Source organism: Lissotriton helveticus, chromosome 1_1 (assembly GCF_964261635.1).
Source record: "Lissotriton helveticus chromosome 1_1, aLisHel1.1, whole genome shotgun sequence".
Lineage (NCBI taxonomy): Eukaryota > Metazoa > Chordata > Amphibia > Caudata > Salamandridae > Lissotriton > Lissotriton helveticus.
The window spans coordinates 1,181,747,117-1,181,764,430 of NC_136057.1; the positions used below are offsets into that span (position 1 = coordinate 1,181,747,117).

The window sequence follows — 17,314 nt, forward strand, 5'->3', positions numbered from 1 at the left end:
AAGTTGCCCTTTGCCTATTTCTGTCTCTGATCACCAAAGTTGACCCAAAGCAAGTGGATGGCAACCCCACACACTAACACTTGAAGCCTTAAAAGAAACAAGCCTACCGCAAGTGTTACCAAATTGTATTGTATGTTGGGCTCTAATTTGATATTTGTGTCAAAGAAAATCTACCAATCAGAAAACCAACTCAAGTATCATACTTCATTGCATTTAATTCGAAATATCGGTTATCTTTAAGTTGCACAGAATACAAACTTGCTCATTATGTCACTGGACACGGCTAACGGATGGATATTAAATTATTTTTTGGTCTGATTTCGTGAAAATTCAGTCGAAAATAATTGCATTTAACAGATGTGCAGCACTGAATTCAAGTGCTTGCAGACTAAAAGTGATCAAACCAATGACTTTACATAATTCACTTCCTTTCTTAGCACAAATTGAGCCTGGTGCCTGACGACCATGCCCCTGCAGCACAGATAAGAGACATCGATGCAGAACACTAATTATTTATGTGAAACAGTGTTTACTGCGAATGGACACCCCAATTAGTTGTTCCAGCACTGGAAAGTTGTTGGTAGCTTTTCTAAACATTTCTAAAAATTCTGAATTCAATCCAAATCCAAAAACAGAATCATCCTTCAAAATGTATACGTTTTGAAAAATATTTGCTCATTTTCATGACATACCCTTCCCATTTCAAATTCACGACAAGCCATAACAATGATCTGTAAAAGGAAACAAATGCATACATTTAATTTTCTCAGCAAACAAAATCGATCCAGGAAATTGCTGACACGTGTACAAGCACACACACACAAAACACAGGCACACAACTGCACAATCATGAGCAAAGCTTTGCAAAGGCTTGCATTATATTTGTAAGCACGCTACATGAACTCAATACACCATACAAAACAGCTGTTCAAGAACAAGGATATACTATAAATAGAAAATGAACAAAAATTAATTAAGCAGTTGGATTCGAAACACTGATAAAGCAATAAAAAGGAAGACTCATGCTTTCAAAGAACAAAAGGTAATTGAAATATACCATTTTTATCTACATGAACTTTCCACATCACCTAAACCAAAATACTAAATGAGAATTGAGCACACCAAGTAATGGATCTAGGGAAGTAACTGGGAAGAGTCCACGGGGTGCACATGGATACTGGAGTTGACTGTAATTTAACCAGCATTAAATAAAAGGTCAGTAAATTCCATCTCCTCCTATCTTGGTCTATTGGAGCTCTATCACCGAGCGTAGTAACTATAGTTTTTAGGTCAAAGCATGCTGTAATCTCGTATGCGGTGGAAGGCCCGCCCACTCTCCACCCATATTTTTATTTGGCTTAGGTCATTGCCCTCCGTAAACACTGGTTTTCAATTCATTAGGAGGCTTGTTAGTCTCTCCTCGGTACCACCTTGTCTCCATTTGTTACCTTCCATAAGGACTGGACCTTTTACTTGGCTCTTTACACGGGCTGCTTTATCTAGTGGGTAAGCACTATTTTTGTTATTGACAATGATGGGGACAATGGCGGCTGCTTTTTTTTGCTGTATTTGTATGCTGAGCGTGGCGCCCGCTTTAGGGATACCGTGCTCCTTTTTTTTAGTTTTTTAAAAAACTTTAATACTGAGCGCTGGCCCCACTTCAGGGACACAGCACTCGGTTTTATAATTATATATATTTTTTGTAACTTTAATAGAGAGTGGGGCGCCCGCTTGAGGGACACCGCACTCTTTAATTATTTTTTTTTTAAGTATTGTAAATGCTTGTTGATTAGAAGCGTTGAAGAAACTGTCTGCCAGTCACCCCGCTTCCTGGCTGTGATTGGTCCCTATCTGCAGATGGAGGCGGGGCTTTGCGGACACCATTTGTCTTCTATGGCTTGGGAAATGATGAAAGGATTGCTACTGCAGAGCACGTGCGCCGCTTCAAATGAGGAGCTGCAAACATGGTGGGGGCTTTAGGCCAGCACGGGTCTTAGCTGCCTGGGGGACAGACTAGTCAAAGGGTGAGGGAAGGGTGATCGAGTGCCACGAGGCTCCAATGGTCCTGCTAATCACAGGCGCTTCAAATACTCCCTATAAGGAAGCACAGCACTCGGAAATGCATGGATTGTATACTGCTTTCACCTTGCATTCATTGTTAAAACTACATTTTGATCAGGGTAGAAAAATACCAGCTGTGGGTAATTTTCTTCATTTTCGTACCGGCTTGGACATTAAAATATGAGTAATGCATTTAAACAAGCATTTGCAATGCAATAGGTCTTGCACTTATGCAGGTTTAAGCTATTGGCATTGTAAATGACAACGCCTTTTTATTTAGGTTTCAAAAACCACAACAAAAAGGCATTGTCAACTACAATGCCAATAGCTCAAACATGCGTAAATGCGAGAACTATTGCATTGCAAATGCTTGTCTGTAAATTCCCTCAGGTTTTTTTGTGAACACCCGATTCCAAAAAACCTGAGGCAGACTCCAATGGCTCTTCAAACAATCCAAGACGTTAGGTGTTCATATGCTGCCATTTTCCAAGTCACTCACATCCGGAGAAAAGGATCCTTAAGTATTTTGCTTTAATGTTGAAGTTAGAAATCTTTACAACATTTTGACAGAAGTATATTTTCGATGGGGAGCGTGGCTAGCTAGCCAACATGGCGGACGGAGTCTGCTAGAGCTCCGGTGCCGCCGGGAGAAGACGAATCCTGCTTGCCGTCTCTGGGGGCCGCCCTGAGTCACCGACGGTCGGATCCTGTCCTCTGGAGACCCGGCTGGACTCGCCTGCATTTCTGAGGCTCTAGACGCTACCTGCACCTGATACACCGCCGGGGCGAGCTGAGGCCTGGGCCTGCGTGGCAAGCCGGGGACTCGAGTGCGAGCTGCACCCGGGTCGAGGTGCCACCTTCTGCCGCCTTGCTGAGGACATCCCTGGACACTGAGGTACGGAGGGCGAACCTGCGATCAGCGGGACTGAGCAGCCGACCACGCACCCTCGGCGGGCCCCCGCCTGACGGACACCCTGCAACCCCCTGACTTCTGGAGGCCCCCCCTTGGCAGCGATTACGGAGGCTGGGCCGGGAGGGGCTGCTGGGCGCGGAGGAGCCTTCCCTGGAGAGTTCCGGGTTTCTTCTCTGACCGAGTGAACTCCTGCTCAAAGCGCGACTTCGGACGTGTCCTGGCCTAACTCCTACTACTTTTGAAGACATTTGGTCAGACACGAGACTGGGTCAGAGAGGGATCTACCCCCACAGACGAACCCAACTCGTCTTGCACAGCAGCGGGCGCTGGGGGCAAAGTGCAGGGAATGGATGAAACGCCACCCTGCAGGCAGTGTAAATTCGGAAAAATGCCATTTGACTAATACTGCAGTGGGGAATTCGGGAAGAAGGCAGAATCAACTGCGCATGGTGACGCACTGGATTGATTTTAAGTGAGGGCGATCGCAAAGTTGAGGCACACTAGTCGCACATCGGTGACTAATTCACTAACTCACCTTTCTCTGTGGACCTCACCAGCCAGTACGATATTCAGAACAATCAAATACCGGGTTTGCACTGCCCTGCCGGCCCAGACGAACACACGCGGCAACCCGGTTCTGGAGTGGGGAGACGCGGAGACACAGGGACCAACGCCGCGCTGAGCCAGGGGCCCCCCTCCCTGGTCCCCCCGGGGGCGAAGACCAGCTGACGCTGGGACTTGAGACGCAGATGACCTAAAGGTGGACGAGAGGTGCTGGGCGGCTGCCCCTGACGTCCTCCCCCCCCCCTCTGCATATTCGCGCCTGCGGACAAGGGTGCTGCGGCCGGACGGCTGCGACTGGTCGGTGCCCACGAGCGGGACCGGGATCCTGATTCTGACCCCGGTGCAGGGGTCTGGGGAGTTTGCCCTACGACGAGCAGCATGGGGCGGAGAGGAGTGAAGGCGACCGACAATAAAGATGGCCCTCCTACCGACACCTTATCTGATGAGGCCCTGGGCGATCCCAAGTCGGGGACTACGGCCTCTCAACCACATGAGGGACACCAGGGTGACAAACTGGACCTGATTCTTAAAGAAATTAGAGATTCTAGGGCTGCGATGGAGATGCAGCTGGGCACCCTTACCTCGAATCTATCTCTCCTTAAGGCGGATCACTCCAAACTGTCGGACAGGGTCAAGGACCAGGGTCTGGCGCTGACAGATCTTACCCAGACGGTGGCTGAACATACGGACTCTATCCAGCGACTCCAGCACCAGGTACAGACCCTTGTGGATAGGGTGGAAGATGCGGAAGGACGCAATAGACGAAATAACGTCAGAGTCATTGGCCTGCCGGAACGCTGTGAGGAGCCCCACGCTGCGGAGTTTATGGAGACCTGGTTCCGGGAGCATGTCGCTACGGAAGGACTGTCCCCGTACTTTTGTGTGGAGAGGGCACACAGGATCCCTACCGGGCAGCCGAGCCCGGGCCGACAACCCCGGCCTCTGATCGTGCGAATCCTCAATTACCGGGACAGGGACACGTTACTCAGACAGGCCCGGCTGAAATCTGTCATAGAATATGAAAACAAACGCATCTCCCTTTACCCAGATTACACCAATCTGGTGCAGAAACAGAGGTCCTCATACTACGAGGTAAAGAGGAAACTCCAGAAAGCCAGGCTCCGATACGCCCTGCTGTTTCCGGCGAGACTTAAAGTGGTTCACGACAACAAGACCTACTTCTTCGACTGCCCCGCGGACGCGGAAGAGTGGCTGGAAGTGATGGACATTGAGCGAGAAGTGACCCGGACTCAGGGCTCGACGTCCAATGGAACCAGAGATGGGGCGGCTCAACGAACGGCGGAGCGGGTCCGAGCAGCTTGGAACTGGAGGGACGGAGACCTACGGCTCATGTGCAGAAACAGGGTCAGGTGGACGCCATTGCGATGGTGGGCTCCTTTAGAGACAACCGAGAACTAGTGAATACGGAGGACAGCACGGTGCAATCGGACTCTGAGAACAGCTTGGTGCTCTTCCCGAATGTGATGCCCCGAGCGGCGGATGAAATCCTGGACACCGCCTTGGAATAATGCCAGCTGCAAATGCACTCAGACTCGCTGGACAAGGTATTCACCCTGTACTAACACAGGCACATTTCACTGTTTTGCGGGACAGAAGCAGCTTCTCTAGGGGAGGCACGATCTGGGTGCGCTATGGTGTCCCCTTCGTGGAGATAGATAGGAGGACGGATGACCAAGGGAGATATCTTTTGGTTAAAGGCACTCTGGATGGGATACTGGTAGTCCTGGGTAGTATTTACGCCCCGAATCACGATCAGGACAGGTTCCTCCCAATAGTGAGTAGGGCCCTAGCAGACTGGGCAGACATTCCTTGGATTCTGGGAGGGGACTGGAACATGATACTGGATGCGGGGTTGGACAGGTCACATCCTCCGCTTCAGGGGACAGGGGTTCATAAACTGTCTGACTCCTTTCGAACATGGCTCCAAGGGTGGGGGCTGACAGATATGTGGCGTACACTATACCCGACACACAAAGAGTACTCGTTCTACTCCCCACTACATACCTTGCATACACACCTGGACAGGTTTGTTGGCACCAAGTCCTTGATGGCACACTGTACGTCCTCGGCCTACCTCGCCAAAACGTTTTCGGACCATAGGCCGCTAACGCTAGATCTGGACTGGGGCAGGATCCCCTCTCCGGTGCCCACCTGGAGACTCAACCCCTCCCTACTCGAGGATGGCCCATTCCGTGCTCACTTGGAAGACACACTAACGGGCTATTTCAGGGACAATTGAGACTCTGCGTCCTCGAACCTGGTTGTGTGGGATGCCATGAAGGCGGTGGTGAGAGGCGCTGCGATTGGCAGATTAGTGGGCGCCAGACAGGAAGTACATTACAGACTCCGCAAGGTTGAGGGCAGACTGGCAGAGCTTGAAACTGCAGTGGGGACCGACCCTGCCCGCAGGGGGGATCTCCAACTGTGCAATATTGAGCATGCAGAGCTTTTGGAGTCCCTAAGGGTAATGGATTACAGAGAATACTTGCGGCGGCAACAGGCGGAGGCGGACAGGTCAGGTGCACTGCTGGCTCGTCTGATTAGAGACACCCCTGAGACCCCGATAATCACGAGTGTCAGAGATGACATGGGCAAACAGGTACACACACAGATAGAGATTAATCATGTGTTTAAGACCCACTTGGAAAGATTGTACGCCCCACCCCCTACTGACACTCGGGATGCAATGTTAGCCTTCCTGGACGAATTGCCGATCCCGGCCCTTCCCCGTGAGATCCAGACGGTACTAGCCGGGCCCGTTACACAGCATGAAATCAAAATAGCCATCCACTCTCTAAACCGGGGCAAGACCCCGGGCATGGACGGACTTCCAGGAGAGTTTTATCAAACTTACTGTGATACGCTGGCTCCTATTCTGGAAAAGGATCTACAAGACTGCGTATGAGACAGGCCACCTACCGGCTTCGACTATGCAGGCCTTGGTCATCTCCATCCCGAAGCCCGGCAGGGATGCACTGGATGTGAGTAATTATAGACCACTGTCTATGCTCCCCTCGGAGTATAAAATCCTTAGTAAAGCTATCGCATTGAGATTACAGGCCCACCTCCCTGACCTGATCCACACGGATCAATGTGGCTTCCTCCCGGAGAGGAGCACATCTCAAAATACGAGAAGTCTACATGCCCTCATGTCCACTGCCCCCCCGGACTTACCAAATGTTGGATGCATTACCCTTGATCTACGGCAAGCGTTTGACTCCCTGACTTGGGAATTCATGTTTGAAGTCCTGCGTCGCTTTGGACTCCCAGATGCCCTGATAAAATGGGTTTGTCTACTATACACGAACCCGACGGCGCGAGCACGCACCGGCCGACACACGTTGGACAGTTATGACGTACATAGGGGCACCCGGCAGGGCTGCCCGCTGTCACCGCTGTTATTTGTACTTGCGCTAGAACCCCTGGCGATTGCACTTCGGACTAGGGCAGCGGAGGCGGGCATCCTAGTTGGCGACACTCATAACCTGGTCTCTGCTACGCAGACGACATAATGCTGTTTCTACGTGACCTACAAGGTGACCATACTCTCCTGGCACATACCTTTGGGAGGTTTGAAAGAATATCAGGCCTGGCGGTCAACCCTGGGAAATCACTAGGGTTCTTTTTCCGCGAAGGGCGGCAACCCACCCACATACAGTTTGGGGAGCACGTGATCCAAGTGGCCCCGACTACGTTTAAGTACCTCGGTATTAATGTATATCGAAACCCTGACGATCAGATTGAGGGTAATGTGCGGAGAGCAATTACTGGCCTTCGCAGCAGTGTGGCCTTCTGGACGTCCCTAACCCTGTCTGTTATGGGCCGGGTGGCGATATCAAACATGGTCCTGCTTCCCCGAATCTTGTATTATTTTGTGAACCTGCCGGTCCTCCTACCACAACCCATCTTTACTATGTTGAACACGTTATTGATCACCCTGATCTGGGGTGCAGGTAGGAGACGGGTAGGCCTCAAGAAACTACAACTGTCCACCAGACAGGGGGGCCTGGGAGTGCCTGATCTACGGGGCTATTACTACGCTAGCCAGCTTCAATGGTTGACGAGATGGGTGGCAGGTAAAAACCTCCATGAGATTGTTTTTACACCACAAGAGCTGGCACGAGGGTCTCTCCATTCCCTTCTGCTGCCTGCGGCCAAGACTCCGCGGGACTGCCACCCTTTATTGCTGGTGGCTCTGAAATGCTGGCGGAACGCGCTTAAATACACGGCAGAGACCCCTCCCTACGCAGACAATATCCCCCTACTGGGCCTACCGAATCCACAGGGACCCCTGTCGCGACGCAGATTACAACCCTGGAAAGATGCTGGGGTGGACAGAGTGGGAGACTTCTTTGGGGACGACAACTTGCTGGATCATGCCACTTTTACACAAGCCACGGGAGCCCCACAACGGCTCTATCTCCTACACGCCACGGTCTCCCATTAAGTAAGGCGCACTTGGGCTCCACAACGCACTAAACCATCACAGCATGAATTGGTCCATCTCCTTCACTACATGGGGTCAGGCGGACATTTAGTGAAATGGCTTTATGTGGGAATTCGAGAACACGCAGCTGGATCCCTCACCCCACTCAGAGAGGCCTGGAGCACAGACACTGGAGAGGAAATTACAGATGGGGACTGGAGGATCATCCTTGGGCACCCCAGGAGAGTGTCTAGAAATGCTAAATTCAAATTTATACAAGCCATGGTGCTACACAGGGCTTACCTCACTCCACAAAGATTACACAGGATCTTTCCCAACACCCCCCACTGCTGTCCTAGATGTCAGGGTGATGATGCTGATATTGTTCACATGATGTGGGCGTGCCCGAGACTGCGCACATACTGGGAGACAATTCGAAACACACTACACACTATAACGGGTATGCGGGTCCCGGGAGGCGTATTACCCTGCCTGATAGGTAATAGGAAGAGACCCAAGGCCTGTAAGGCACAACTGAAATTTACGGACCTAGCCCTCTTGCTAGCACTCCGGACCCTCACTATGAGATGGAAGTCCCTTAGACCCCCGGACATAGAGGTGTGGAGATCCGATATGCTGAAATGGGGGGAGGCAGCGGAATTGCGCAGGGAGGAAGAGAGGGGCCACCGGAAATATCCTGTAGCACAAGACTGGGACCGCATGCTGTTGGAACTGGAGGATGGGGACCTGGAATAGCCCCGGGAGGAGGGTGCTTGATTACACACCAGCTATGGGGGGAGGCACTATGTACAGCCGACCGGCCTCGACACACTGGTGACCATGCCTATGACCTGTAATGTCCATCCCTGCAGTCACATACCTGTTGGATGAAAGTTCTACATGATGTACAAGGAAAGACCAGAGGACGGGAACGGGGTGGGGGGAGCTGGGAGGGAACGGGACACTGTTGGGCGATTCAGTACTCTATTTGTCATGTAATAAAGGAACACTTGGATTTGATGTTTGGAATTTCACGAACTGTGATGCAGGGACTGACGTATGAAGTACTGCGCCAAAGTTATGTTTTGAAAAACGGAAAAGACTGACAGTATGTTAAAGATGCTCTGCACATTGTAATACCTGATCCAGTCATGAATAAAGAGTTTAAAAAAAATAAAAAAAAGTATATTTTCGATTACTGGCATTACAAAAAAAAAAGCATGCTTCAAATTTCCCAAAAAGATTAGCTCACCCAAAGCCACAAAAAAAAAAAGCATATATGACGTTTGTTTTCTTAAGCACCTTTAGTTCCATTTCACTCACCAACAACCGAGCCCGATGTGGATAAAATACAACTAGACAATGGAGCAGACATATGCAGGGCTTATAACTTTAAAATCGCATCGCATCGCATCGCATCGCATCGCATCGCATCACAGAGATGTACATGAGACTGGCTGTGATGTGTTATATGCCACCTTGATATCATTTCAGAGAACAGGGTGTGGGGGTCAGGGAAAATGAAAAGAAGGACCAGGAAAAAGACTAGAACTGAATGGGAGGCAGAGAATGCAGAGCTGTCAACCAAATGTCAATCTCCAAGGGGGAGTCACTCCACACTTTAAGACGGTGGGTCCTTCGTGAAGCTTCAGAGCCTCCCGCTAAGTACGCCACTTTCCCCAGGCCAGGGGAGATTTTTCATGTCTATTTATATGCAGTGAGAATCCCGGCCATCCTTCTGCCTTGCAGCGGCCACGCGAGACACCCGGGGGCTGCTCGGACTGGCAAGCAACTCCTACGAGCTTCAAGGGCATGGGCTGCATTGCGCATCTCCACACCTGAGGACCATGTTGCGTCATCAAAAATTTTTCGAGTCGCCATCCCAGGTGGTGGTGTGGCCTGTGACCAGCAAGCCGCCACCCGAGAGTGTTATTCAGCTGCCTCTCCACCATCGGCACAGTGCTGGTGGTCCTCTCCCCACCAAGCAGCCGCTCCTGGGCCTCATATTCCAGCCTACTACTCCCTTCTTCGGCACTGGAGTGACTCCCTTGGGGGCCTCTGGATTCTGGCCTACCTGTGAGTGCTGTGCTCCTGCAGCGGTCCCTACAGTGCTTAACTCTGGATCCTGTGGCTCCTGTTGTCCCTTCTGGTCTCTCACTGTAGCTGGCTCCCACTCTTCAGGTGGTACTAGTGCTGCCAGCGCGACGGCTGGTAAGCGGCCATCGGGGTTGCTTTCTGGGGTGCCTTGACTTCTAACTGCGAGGCATTGCTGGTGCAGCCACGGTGTGTGATTCGGCAAGCCGCCGCCTGGTCATCTTGGTGCCTGGCCTTACTGCAGATCACAAAGTCTCTGGAGCTCTCCAGCTGCTGCTCCCTGAAGCCACCTTCTCCACCTCATCGCCTGTGTAGAATTCCTCGCAGCGCCTAGCTAGGACAACCCTCCCCGCATATCGCAGAACATTCTCTGGCCCTACCTGCAGTAGGGCCAGAGAATGTTCTGCTCCTGAACGGGTTCTGCTACCTGTGTGTCTCTCTACACAGGTACTTTTGCAGTATGGTACAGGAAAATCTTCGGCCACTCCTGGATTCAACAAAATGGGACTTTGCTAAATGGTCGGCCCTCCACCTGTCCCTGTGGGTCAGGGTCCAGACGGTCAAAATGGCGACGGCCCACAGTTCAATTATTTGTTTGGCATGCTCTCATTTCACATACCGGCTGTCCTTCTCCTGCAGCTTGACTCCCTGGTACGCAAATAAGTCTGGGGCTCTCTGCCCTGAGGATTGCTCTGACTTAACTCGATGCAGGCACATCTTCTGGGGGGCTCATGCTTCCCCACTTTCGATCCAACTATAGAGCTCATCAGTTGTCTCAAGTATCACCTCCTTCCGCATAGCAAACTTCCTTTGTGGGTTCAGATTGAGTGGAGACTTTATGATGCTTGAGCGGAGACTTTATGCTGCTAACACCAGCCTCTCCGGTCTTTATGCAGCATCCGAGGCATCACAGGATCTTTGTAACCCCATGCGGTTGATGCGGTCTGGAGGTCGATTGATGCTCTCTTGAAGATACAGTTTTTTTACCCATAGGCACCCTTGTGGCTTCATTCCGATCAATCACCTACCGTTGTGGTGGCCCGAGTGACTGAGTGGGAATCTTGTAGATCCATCATCTTCCAAGGGGGGATACCCTTCAGTCTTTTAAGAGCCTTGTAGCAAACTACTTTTACCGTGCTCTCATTTCTGGTGTTACCTTCAGCTCTGCCATTATCTTCTCTCGCAGTTACGAGCTGGGTCCTGCAGCTCCACGCATAACTGATGTTCTGGGGCTGAGACAAAAATATGGTCTCTGCACTTTACGAACTGCTGGTATCTAAACTGTTATCTACATACCTGGAATGCGTGTTTCAAATTCGCTGGCAGGAATGTTTTGTCCTTGAAAATTCTCTGAAACGTTGGACTCTCCTACTTGAGCCCCACAGTCGGGAGCCCCAGAAAGTCAGAATGTAGTTTTGCTACTTCAAGCTCTTGCAAGACTGTCACAGGTCACCGGCTAGGCTCCACAGGGCACGGCTGACACCTACAGTGGACTGCTGGCTAGGTCAGGCCCCTAAACTGTGACATTCTCAACATTCTTTTGTCTTGCAAGACACTTGCGCCTTTCTACCCTGGGATTAATCACCTCTTGACGCACTAGGCTATACCACTCCCTTCCAGGCTTCACTGGCGATCCTCCACGACACACAGGGCCTGCCAGCACTTACCTCCCACGAGGATACGATTTGTGGTCTCCCTCCTGACTGCTGCTAAGTTATGCATCCTCTGCTGGTGGTCTGCCTTAGCTGTCCCTACCCAGGAGGACTGGCTTGATAGTGTAGCGACCACAGCAGTAAACACAAGCTTGAAATACCGCCTGAATGACCAGGAGCACCTGTTTAGAGACAACTGGGGCCCCTTCCTTCGTAGGGTGGTGTGACTGGTTACTCTCCGACCCCAGCCCACTGGAAGTTCATTTGATATTGTTTCTTCCTCCCTTCTGTCTGCTTGTTTGGGGTTTGACAGTTTGCATGTCTAACGGTTTGTGTTGGCCCCACCAACACCTGCTCCCCCCTCTACCTGGCTGCTCCCCTGCTTCCGTCCTGCAACCTGGTTTCTCAGTGGCCCTGCCAAATAGTCATCTCTTCCCTGCCTCAGCGCACTGCTGTCTTTCCGCTGTGGGTGTCCCTGCCTGGGGTGTGTAGCCTTCTCCCCCGAGTAGCCCTTCTCTTCCTATTCGTCCCCCAACCCCTTCTATCCCCACAGAGCTGCCTCTCATTCCCAAGCCCTGTCCAGCCTACTCTCAGTTGCAATGTCTGCATGCTCCCCTCCCCCGTCATACTGGTCTTGGATAATCCCTTTATGCTTCAACAGGTGGTGGTTGACCACCTCGTAATGGTTTAGGTTTGTTGGTCCCACCCTTTTTTTCCTTTCACGATTGTATGCACAGATCCATACCTGTAATTCTGCTTTGAATGTGTTTCTTGTTGTAAAAAGATGACTGTTCCCAAAAGGCATTTACATCCTCTGTTAAGGATCCTTCTGGGTAACCTCTCTACGCTATGTTAGGACCAAATGATGCAGAGATTCAAGAGGGGCAAGACAAGAGCACGTAAGTAAAGGTAGTGTGATAGTAGGGTAATGAAAAGAGGGTGTGAAATGCATCGAGGAGCAGAATCAGATCCCAAATGAGTAAGAAGTCACGGCAGCATCTTAAGGAGAAGGAGTTAGAGTCTATCTGTGCAATCCAGGTGTAGCAGTGTGTATGAAATTATGGCCATTTGTTACAGAAGTACTGCAACAACTCCAAGAGACAAGGAACACCTTTTCCCACATAAGGCATCTAATCTTGCCTGTCACCTTTTCAAAATTAACATATTTTCATGCTTGACCGAGACTTCAGGAGGAAGCGGAGGTTTGTGGGTGCTACAAGTTGGCGATTAATAGGTAGATTATCATTTATTTTCCATGATTATCTGGCTTTGGCAGAACTGTTAAAATATAGGGAGTCCTCTTTCACAGATTCTCTGTTAAGCTGTTTGCTCCAGCATAATCTCAGGTAGCTAAGACCTCAAAAAAATATCTAGATGCCTGGTTTGGTACTTTGCTATGCTCTTGACTGCTTGTAGTTGGCTGTCTGTGAATGTTTGGGAATCCTCCAGCACAAGGCTTTTCTGTTCTATTATTCTAGTCTATTGGCTCATTTAAGAGCATGTGCTTTCGTAATAGGAAACAAACATATATCAGGAAAAAAAGATGGTGTTGACAAAGTCTGCAATAAATGAAACAAATGCAGGCTGTTTGGGATTTCGTACAGTGAAGAAAACTCTTTTCTAACTAAGGTAAATAAAGACGAATTATCTGGAGTGACTTTTCATGAAGAGTCAAATCATGCAAAACCTGCCCAGTGGAAAAAAAACAGAATACAGATTCACAGGATGTCTGACTCAAAGGCCCACTGCACCCACAGAGTGGAAGTGTTGATTTTGACCCTTCTTATGGACACATTCAAGTGCCCCCCTCTTCCTTAGAAGAGCGTCTTGCTCTTGTAAATTCTGGCCAGAATCTGGGTTTTATGCTTGACAGCGAACTGGACTGTGCAGTACAAATTTATATATTAGCTTCCTCCTGCTTCTTTCATCTGAGACCGAGGAGAATAATTCCTTTTTTCCCCCCCACATGGCCGTAACTTTATAGTGATATGGGTCATTGTTTGGTCCTACCTCGATTATTGCAATTCTATATATCTTGTCCTCCCACAGTATGCAGATTATTCCTAACATAGCCATTGCACTGATTTTCCATGAAAAATATCAGGTTTCTTAACATCTTGATTGTTTACACTGGAGGTCTATTAATAAAAGGATACGTTTCAAGGTACTTAGTATCTTCCATAAAGTCATCCAGGGCAATGCCTGGAATTAGTAAAGGAAAAAAATCCCTATTGACACACTAGCTCATATGTTACATTCCTCTCTGTCTTCATCTGTCTGGATATCTGAGTGGGTTAAACCAGGAGGATATTCTTTCACTTAAGCAGCATCTCGGCAGAGTAACTCACTTCACAAGCAGTAACCCACAACAAGCATTCATTTATGTTTCAAGATATTAGAAAGCACTCCCTATAGATAAGGCAAATTCTGAAAAAGCAGCAAAAAGTGCAACAAGCTTTTTGGTAACCCCTTTAACACAAATCAATAAATAAAAAGTATGACAGTCAATCAAATTAAAATGTGCATTAAGGAAAATCTGTCAGAGGCCTGTACCACTGGATTAACACAAAAGTGTATAGAATTGCCTTTAGGAAAGGAAATAGAAGCTTCAGATGGATAAAAACAAAAGGTAGTTAGAAATGTGGGGAAGTGAATTAAACAATGCAATGCAGCACAAAAAGATGACTGTTCAGATATCCGCTCTCAAAACGTACAGCAAAGAATCAAAATGTAATACTTTTCTGTAAGTGTAGTGTATTCTGGTACCACTAAACAGAAATTCTGCTGTTCATTAGAAAATACAGAGACTATTTGGTACAGTTCTAATTTTTATGAACATAAATGGCATTTTGATGGCACTAAAGGACTGCACTTTTCACGGTCTGGCTTGGCAACGCAGCTGTTGCAAGTAAATTATGTGAGTATCACCAGAAGAGGGGCTTTTGCTCCACCCACTTGCAGGGAGCAGGCATATATGTTTTGATTGGGCATAAGGTGTGAGCTTCCACAAAAAAAGTGCTTACCCTCCACACAGCTGTGATCATTTTGCTTATTTATCCAGCTGCCTGAGCTGAACCTTCAGGGGCCCACACATGACATTGCAACGCTATTTAAGGGGTCTTAGATGACCAGATGATTAATGTTTTTTTCTGACAGCAGCACAGATAGGAGGAGAACAGTCATAAACCTACAAGGATGTTTAGGTCTGATTGACAGTGAAACTGTCACCTCACTTTTTAACCTCCACCAATATTATTCTACTATTCTTTGCTTCCACACAAATACATACCCATCCCCATCCCCATTCTATTTTCTTGCATTGCTTCACGTAACATTTCTTTAAAGCCGACCTATTGGCATTGCCAATGCTGGTTTTCAACTGAAAGCACGTTGGAATAACGATGTAAAGATATTATTCAGAGAAGAGCAGCATACTACAGAAAAATATATCCACAAACTAACAACCCACATAGAGGTTTAGTTAACTATAAATCCAACCACAGCAGCCACAAAAGGATATTGAAGGCAAGACATTACTAAAATGTGACTCAAAATGGACAACTAACAGTTAAATGTAACAGGTGTTTTGCTCCTCCTAATTCAGTATTTCACACCAAGAGCTTGAAACATGCGAAGAAAAAGGCAAAGCCAATGCTATGAAGGTACTGTGTTTACTAGGTTCATGGTTGTTTAGAGGTAGAAGGATTAGGAATCATGGCTACTTGGAGGAAGCAGAAGCACACGAAATGAAAAAATATACAAGAACAAATGTTAAAGAATCCATTCATAAACATTTCTATATAAACGTAATTTACGAAAATTGGTTTATTGAAGACTAATTCATAAATGAATTACTTACGGCAACTTCATATTCCCAGATCATTCTCCAGAAATCTATCACTGTATTTGCTAGTGGTCCCTGGGTAGCAATGTAAGTTTTCGGTCCAAGTACTCCCTAGAATTACATAATTCAGACATAAGAAAATTATGTCTTATTACCATTTTCCAAAATATACAAATTAAATACCACAATTGTTTTCGTAAGCAGGAATTATGGCGAGTATAACCTTACATTCATAACAAACAAGAAATGCTATTATCAAGCAACATAAATAAAAATGTCATGCATATTTAAACTAATGTTTTTCAATACAATTTGTAGGTCAAGCCTACTGGTTGTAAAACATTGTGGGCTTACCAAGAACACACAGTGGGCTTGGAGCCCACCCTTTACATGCTATTGGATGGCTTTCCTGTCACTCGTATGCCTGCTCCTTATGGTTATTCCAGCTTGTCATTCTTGTGTTTGTCCCTCCCATGGAGTACAGCATCTTTACCACCTCTTATGATTGACTAGCTTCTTTGTTTCTACTACATGCTTTTCTCGCCTAGGATTCAAGCAAGCCGGGCCGAAGACGGCTGTAATGCCAGAAACCGGTCCCCGGAAGCTTGTTCCTTTTCCAGTAAAGAATTGGCTTGGTAGTTTGGTCTGCCCTGTTCCCATGATGCACTGGGCCAGGGTCAGACTAATTTGCATGTAGCCAGGTTCTGAACTGGGATGGTGCAGTGAGCTAAAAAACGGTGATGGATCAAGCCCTGATCTTTTGACTGGGTAGGAGTGTTCTGCTTAATTCAGATACTCTGTCCATCAACACCCCCTTTTGAATCGTTTTGGCCACCACAAGTGTGGAAGGGTATGCTCAGATGTGAGTCCCTTGCTCACTGCACCATCAGGATTCAAGCAAGCCGGGCCGAAGACGGCTGTAATGCCAGAAACCGGTCCCCGGAAGCTTGTTTCTTTTCCAGTAAAGAATTGGCTTGGTAGTTTGGTCTGCCCTGTTCCCATGATGCACTGGGCCAGGGTCAGACTAATTTGCATGTAGCCAGGTTCTGAACTGGGATGGTGCAGTGAGCTAAAAAACGGTGATGGATCAAGCCCTGATCTTTTGACTGGGTAGGAGTGTTCTGCTTAATTCAGATACTCTGTCCATCACATCCCCTTTTGAATCGTTTCTCGCCTAGGCAGCGCGTGTGCTGTCTTTGAGACATGCTTTATTCAGGATAAGGGTATGAAGCCCTGCCCTTCCCGCCCATCTTTTTAATTGGCTCTTGTCCCAGTCCTTTAGAAATGGTGGCTTTCCATTGATCAATATGCTTAGTAGTCCCTCCTTAGTACCACGTTTTCTCTTCTTGTAACCTCCCATAAGGACACCCCCTATCACATGTGTTGTTACTCAGTAGGCTTTAATTACAGCCTCCGAGCACTATTTTCTAAAACAGCTTTGTCCTGCCAGCTGTTGGAGGCAGGACACGCTCTCTCTCAATGCTTTTTTTCTCCATTTCTCCACACCTCTGCAACAATACTGCCGACTGCGCTTTTCTATTCTTAATTACTGGCTGAATGTGGACGACTTTCTTATTCTGTTTAATTACGTTTTCTTTTTTTTACCATGGCGTTAATATACTGGTTCTGGGTCTCCCGCTTATACTATGCTAGCTACCCTTTCAAGACCCATTGCTTAGTTCATGGGCATTGCAAAAATTAACTGAAACACTGGAAAAGAAGCATGAAGGAAGAGCTCC

The 17,314-nt window shown here is 48.2% G+C and overlaps 1 protein-coding gene across 3 annotated transcripts in view; it reads right to left on the reverse strand.

The window, feature by feature from the left end:
* PTPN12 (protein tyrosine phosphatase non-receptor type 12) overlaps positions 1–17,314 on the reverse strand; it is a 445,738-nt gene that overhangs the window by 292,743 nt on the left and 135,681 nt on the right. For all 3 annotated transcript variants that reach the window (XM_078679268.1, XM_078679259.1, XM_078679277.1), the window contains exons 4-5: positions 15,591–15,686; positions 693–731 (exon numbers count right to left, since the gene is read on the reverse strand). In XM_078679268.1, the coding sequence (XP_078535394.1) occupies positions 693–731; positions 15,591–15,686 (135 nt within the window). The remainder of the gene's footprint in view (positions 1–692; positions 732–15,590; positions 15,687–17,314) is intronic.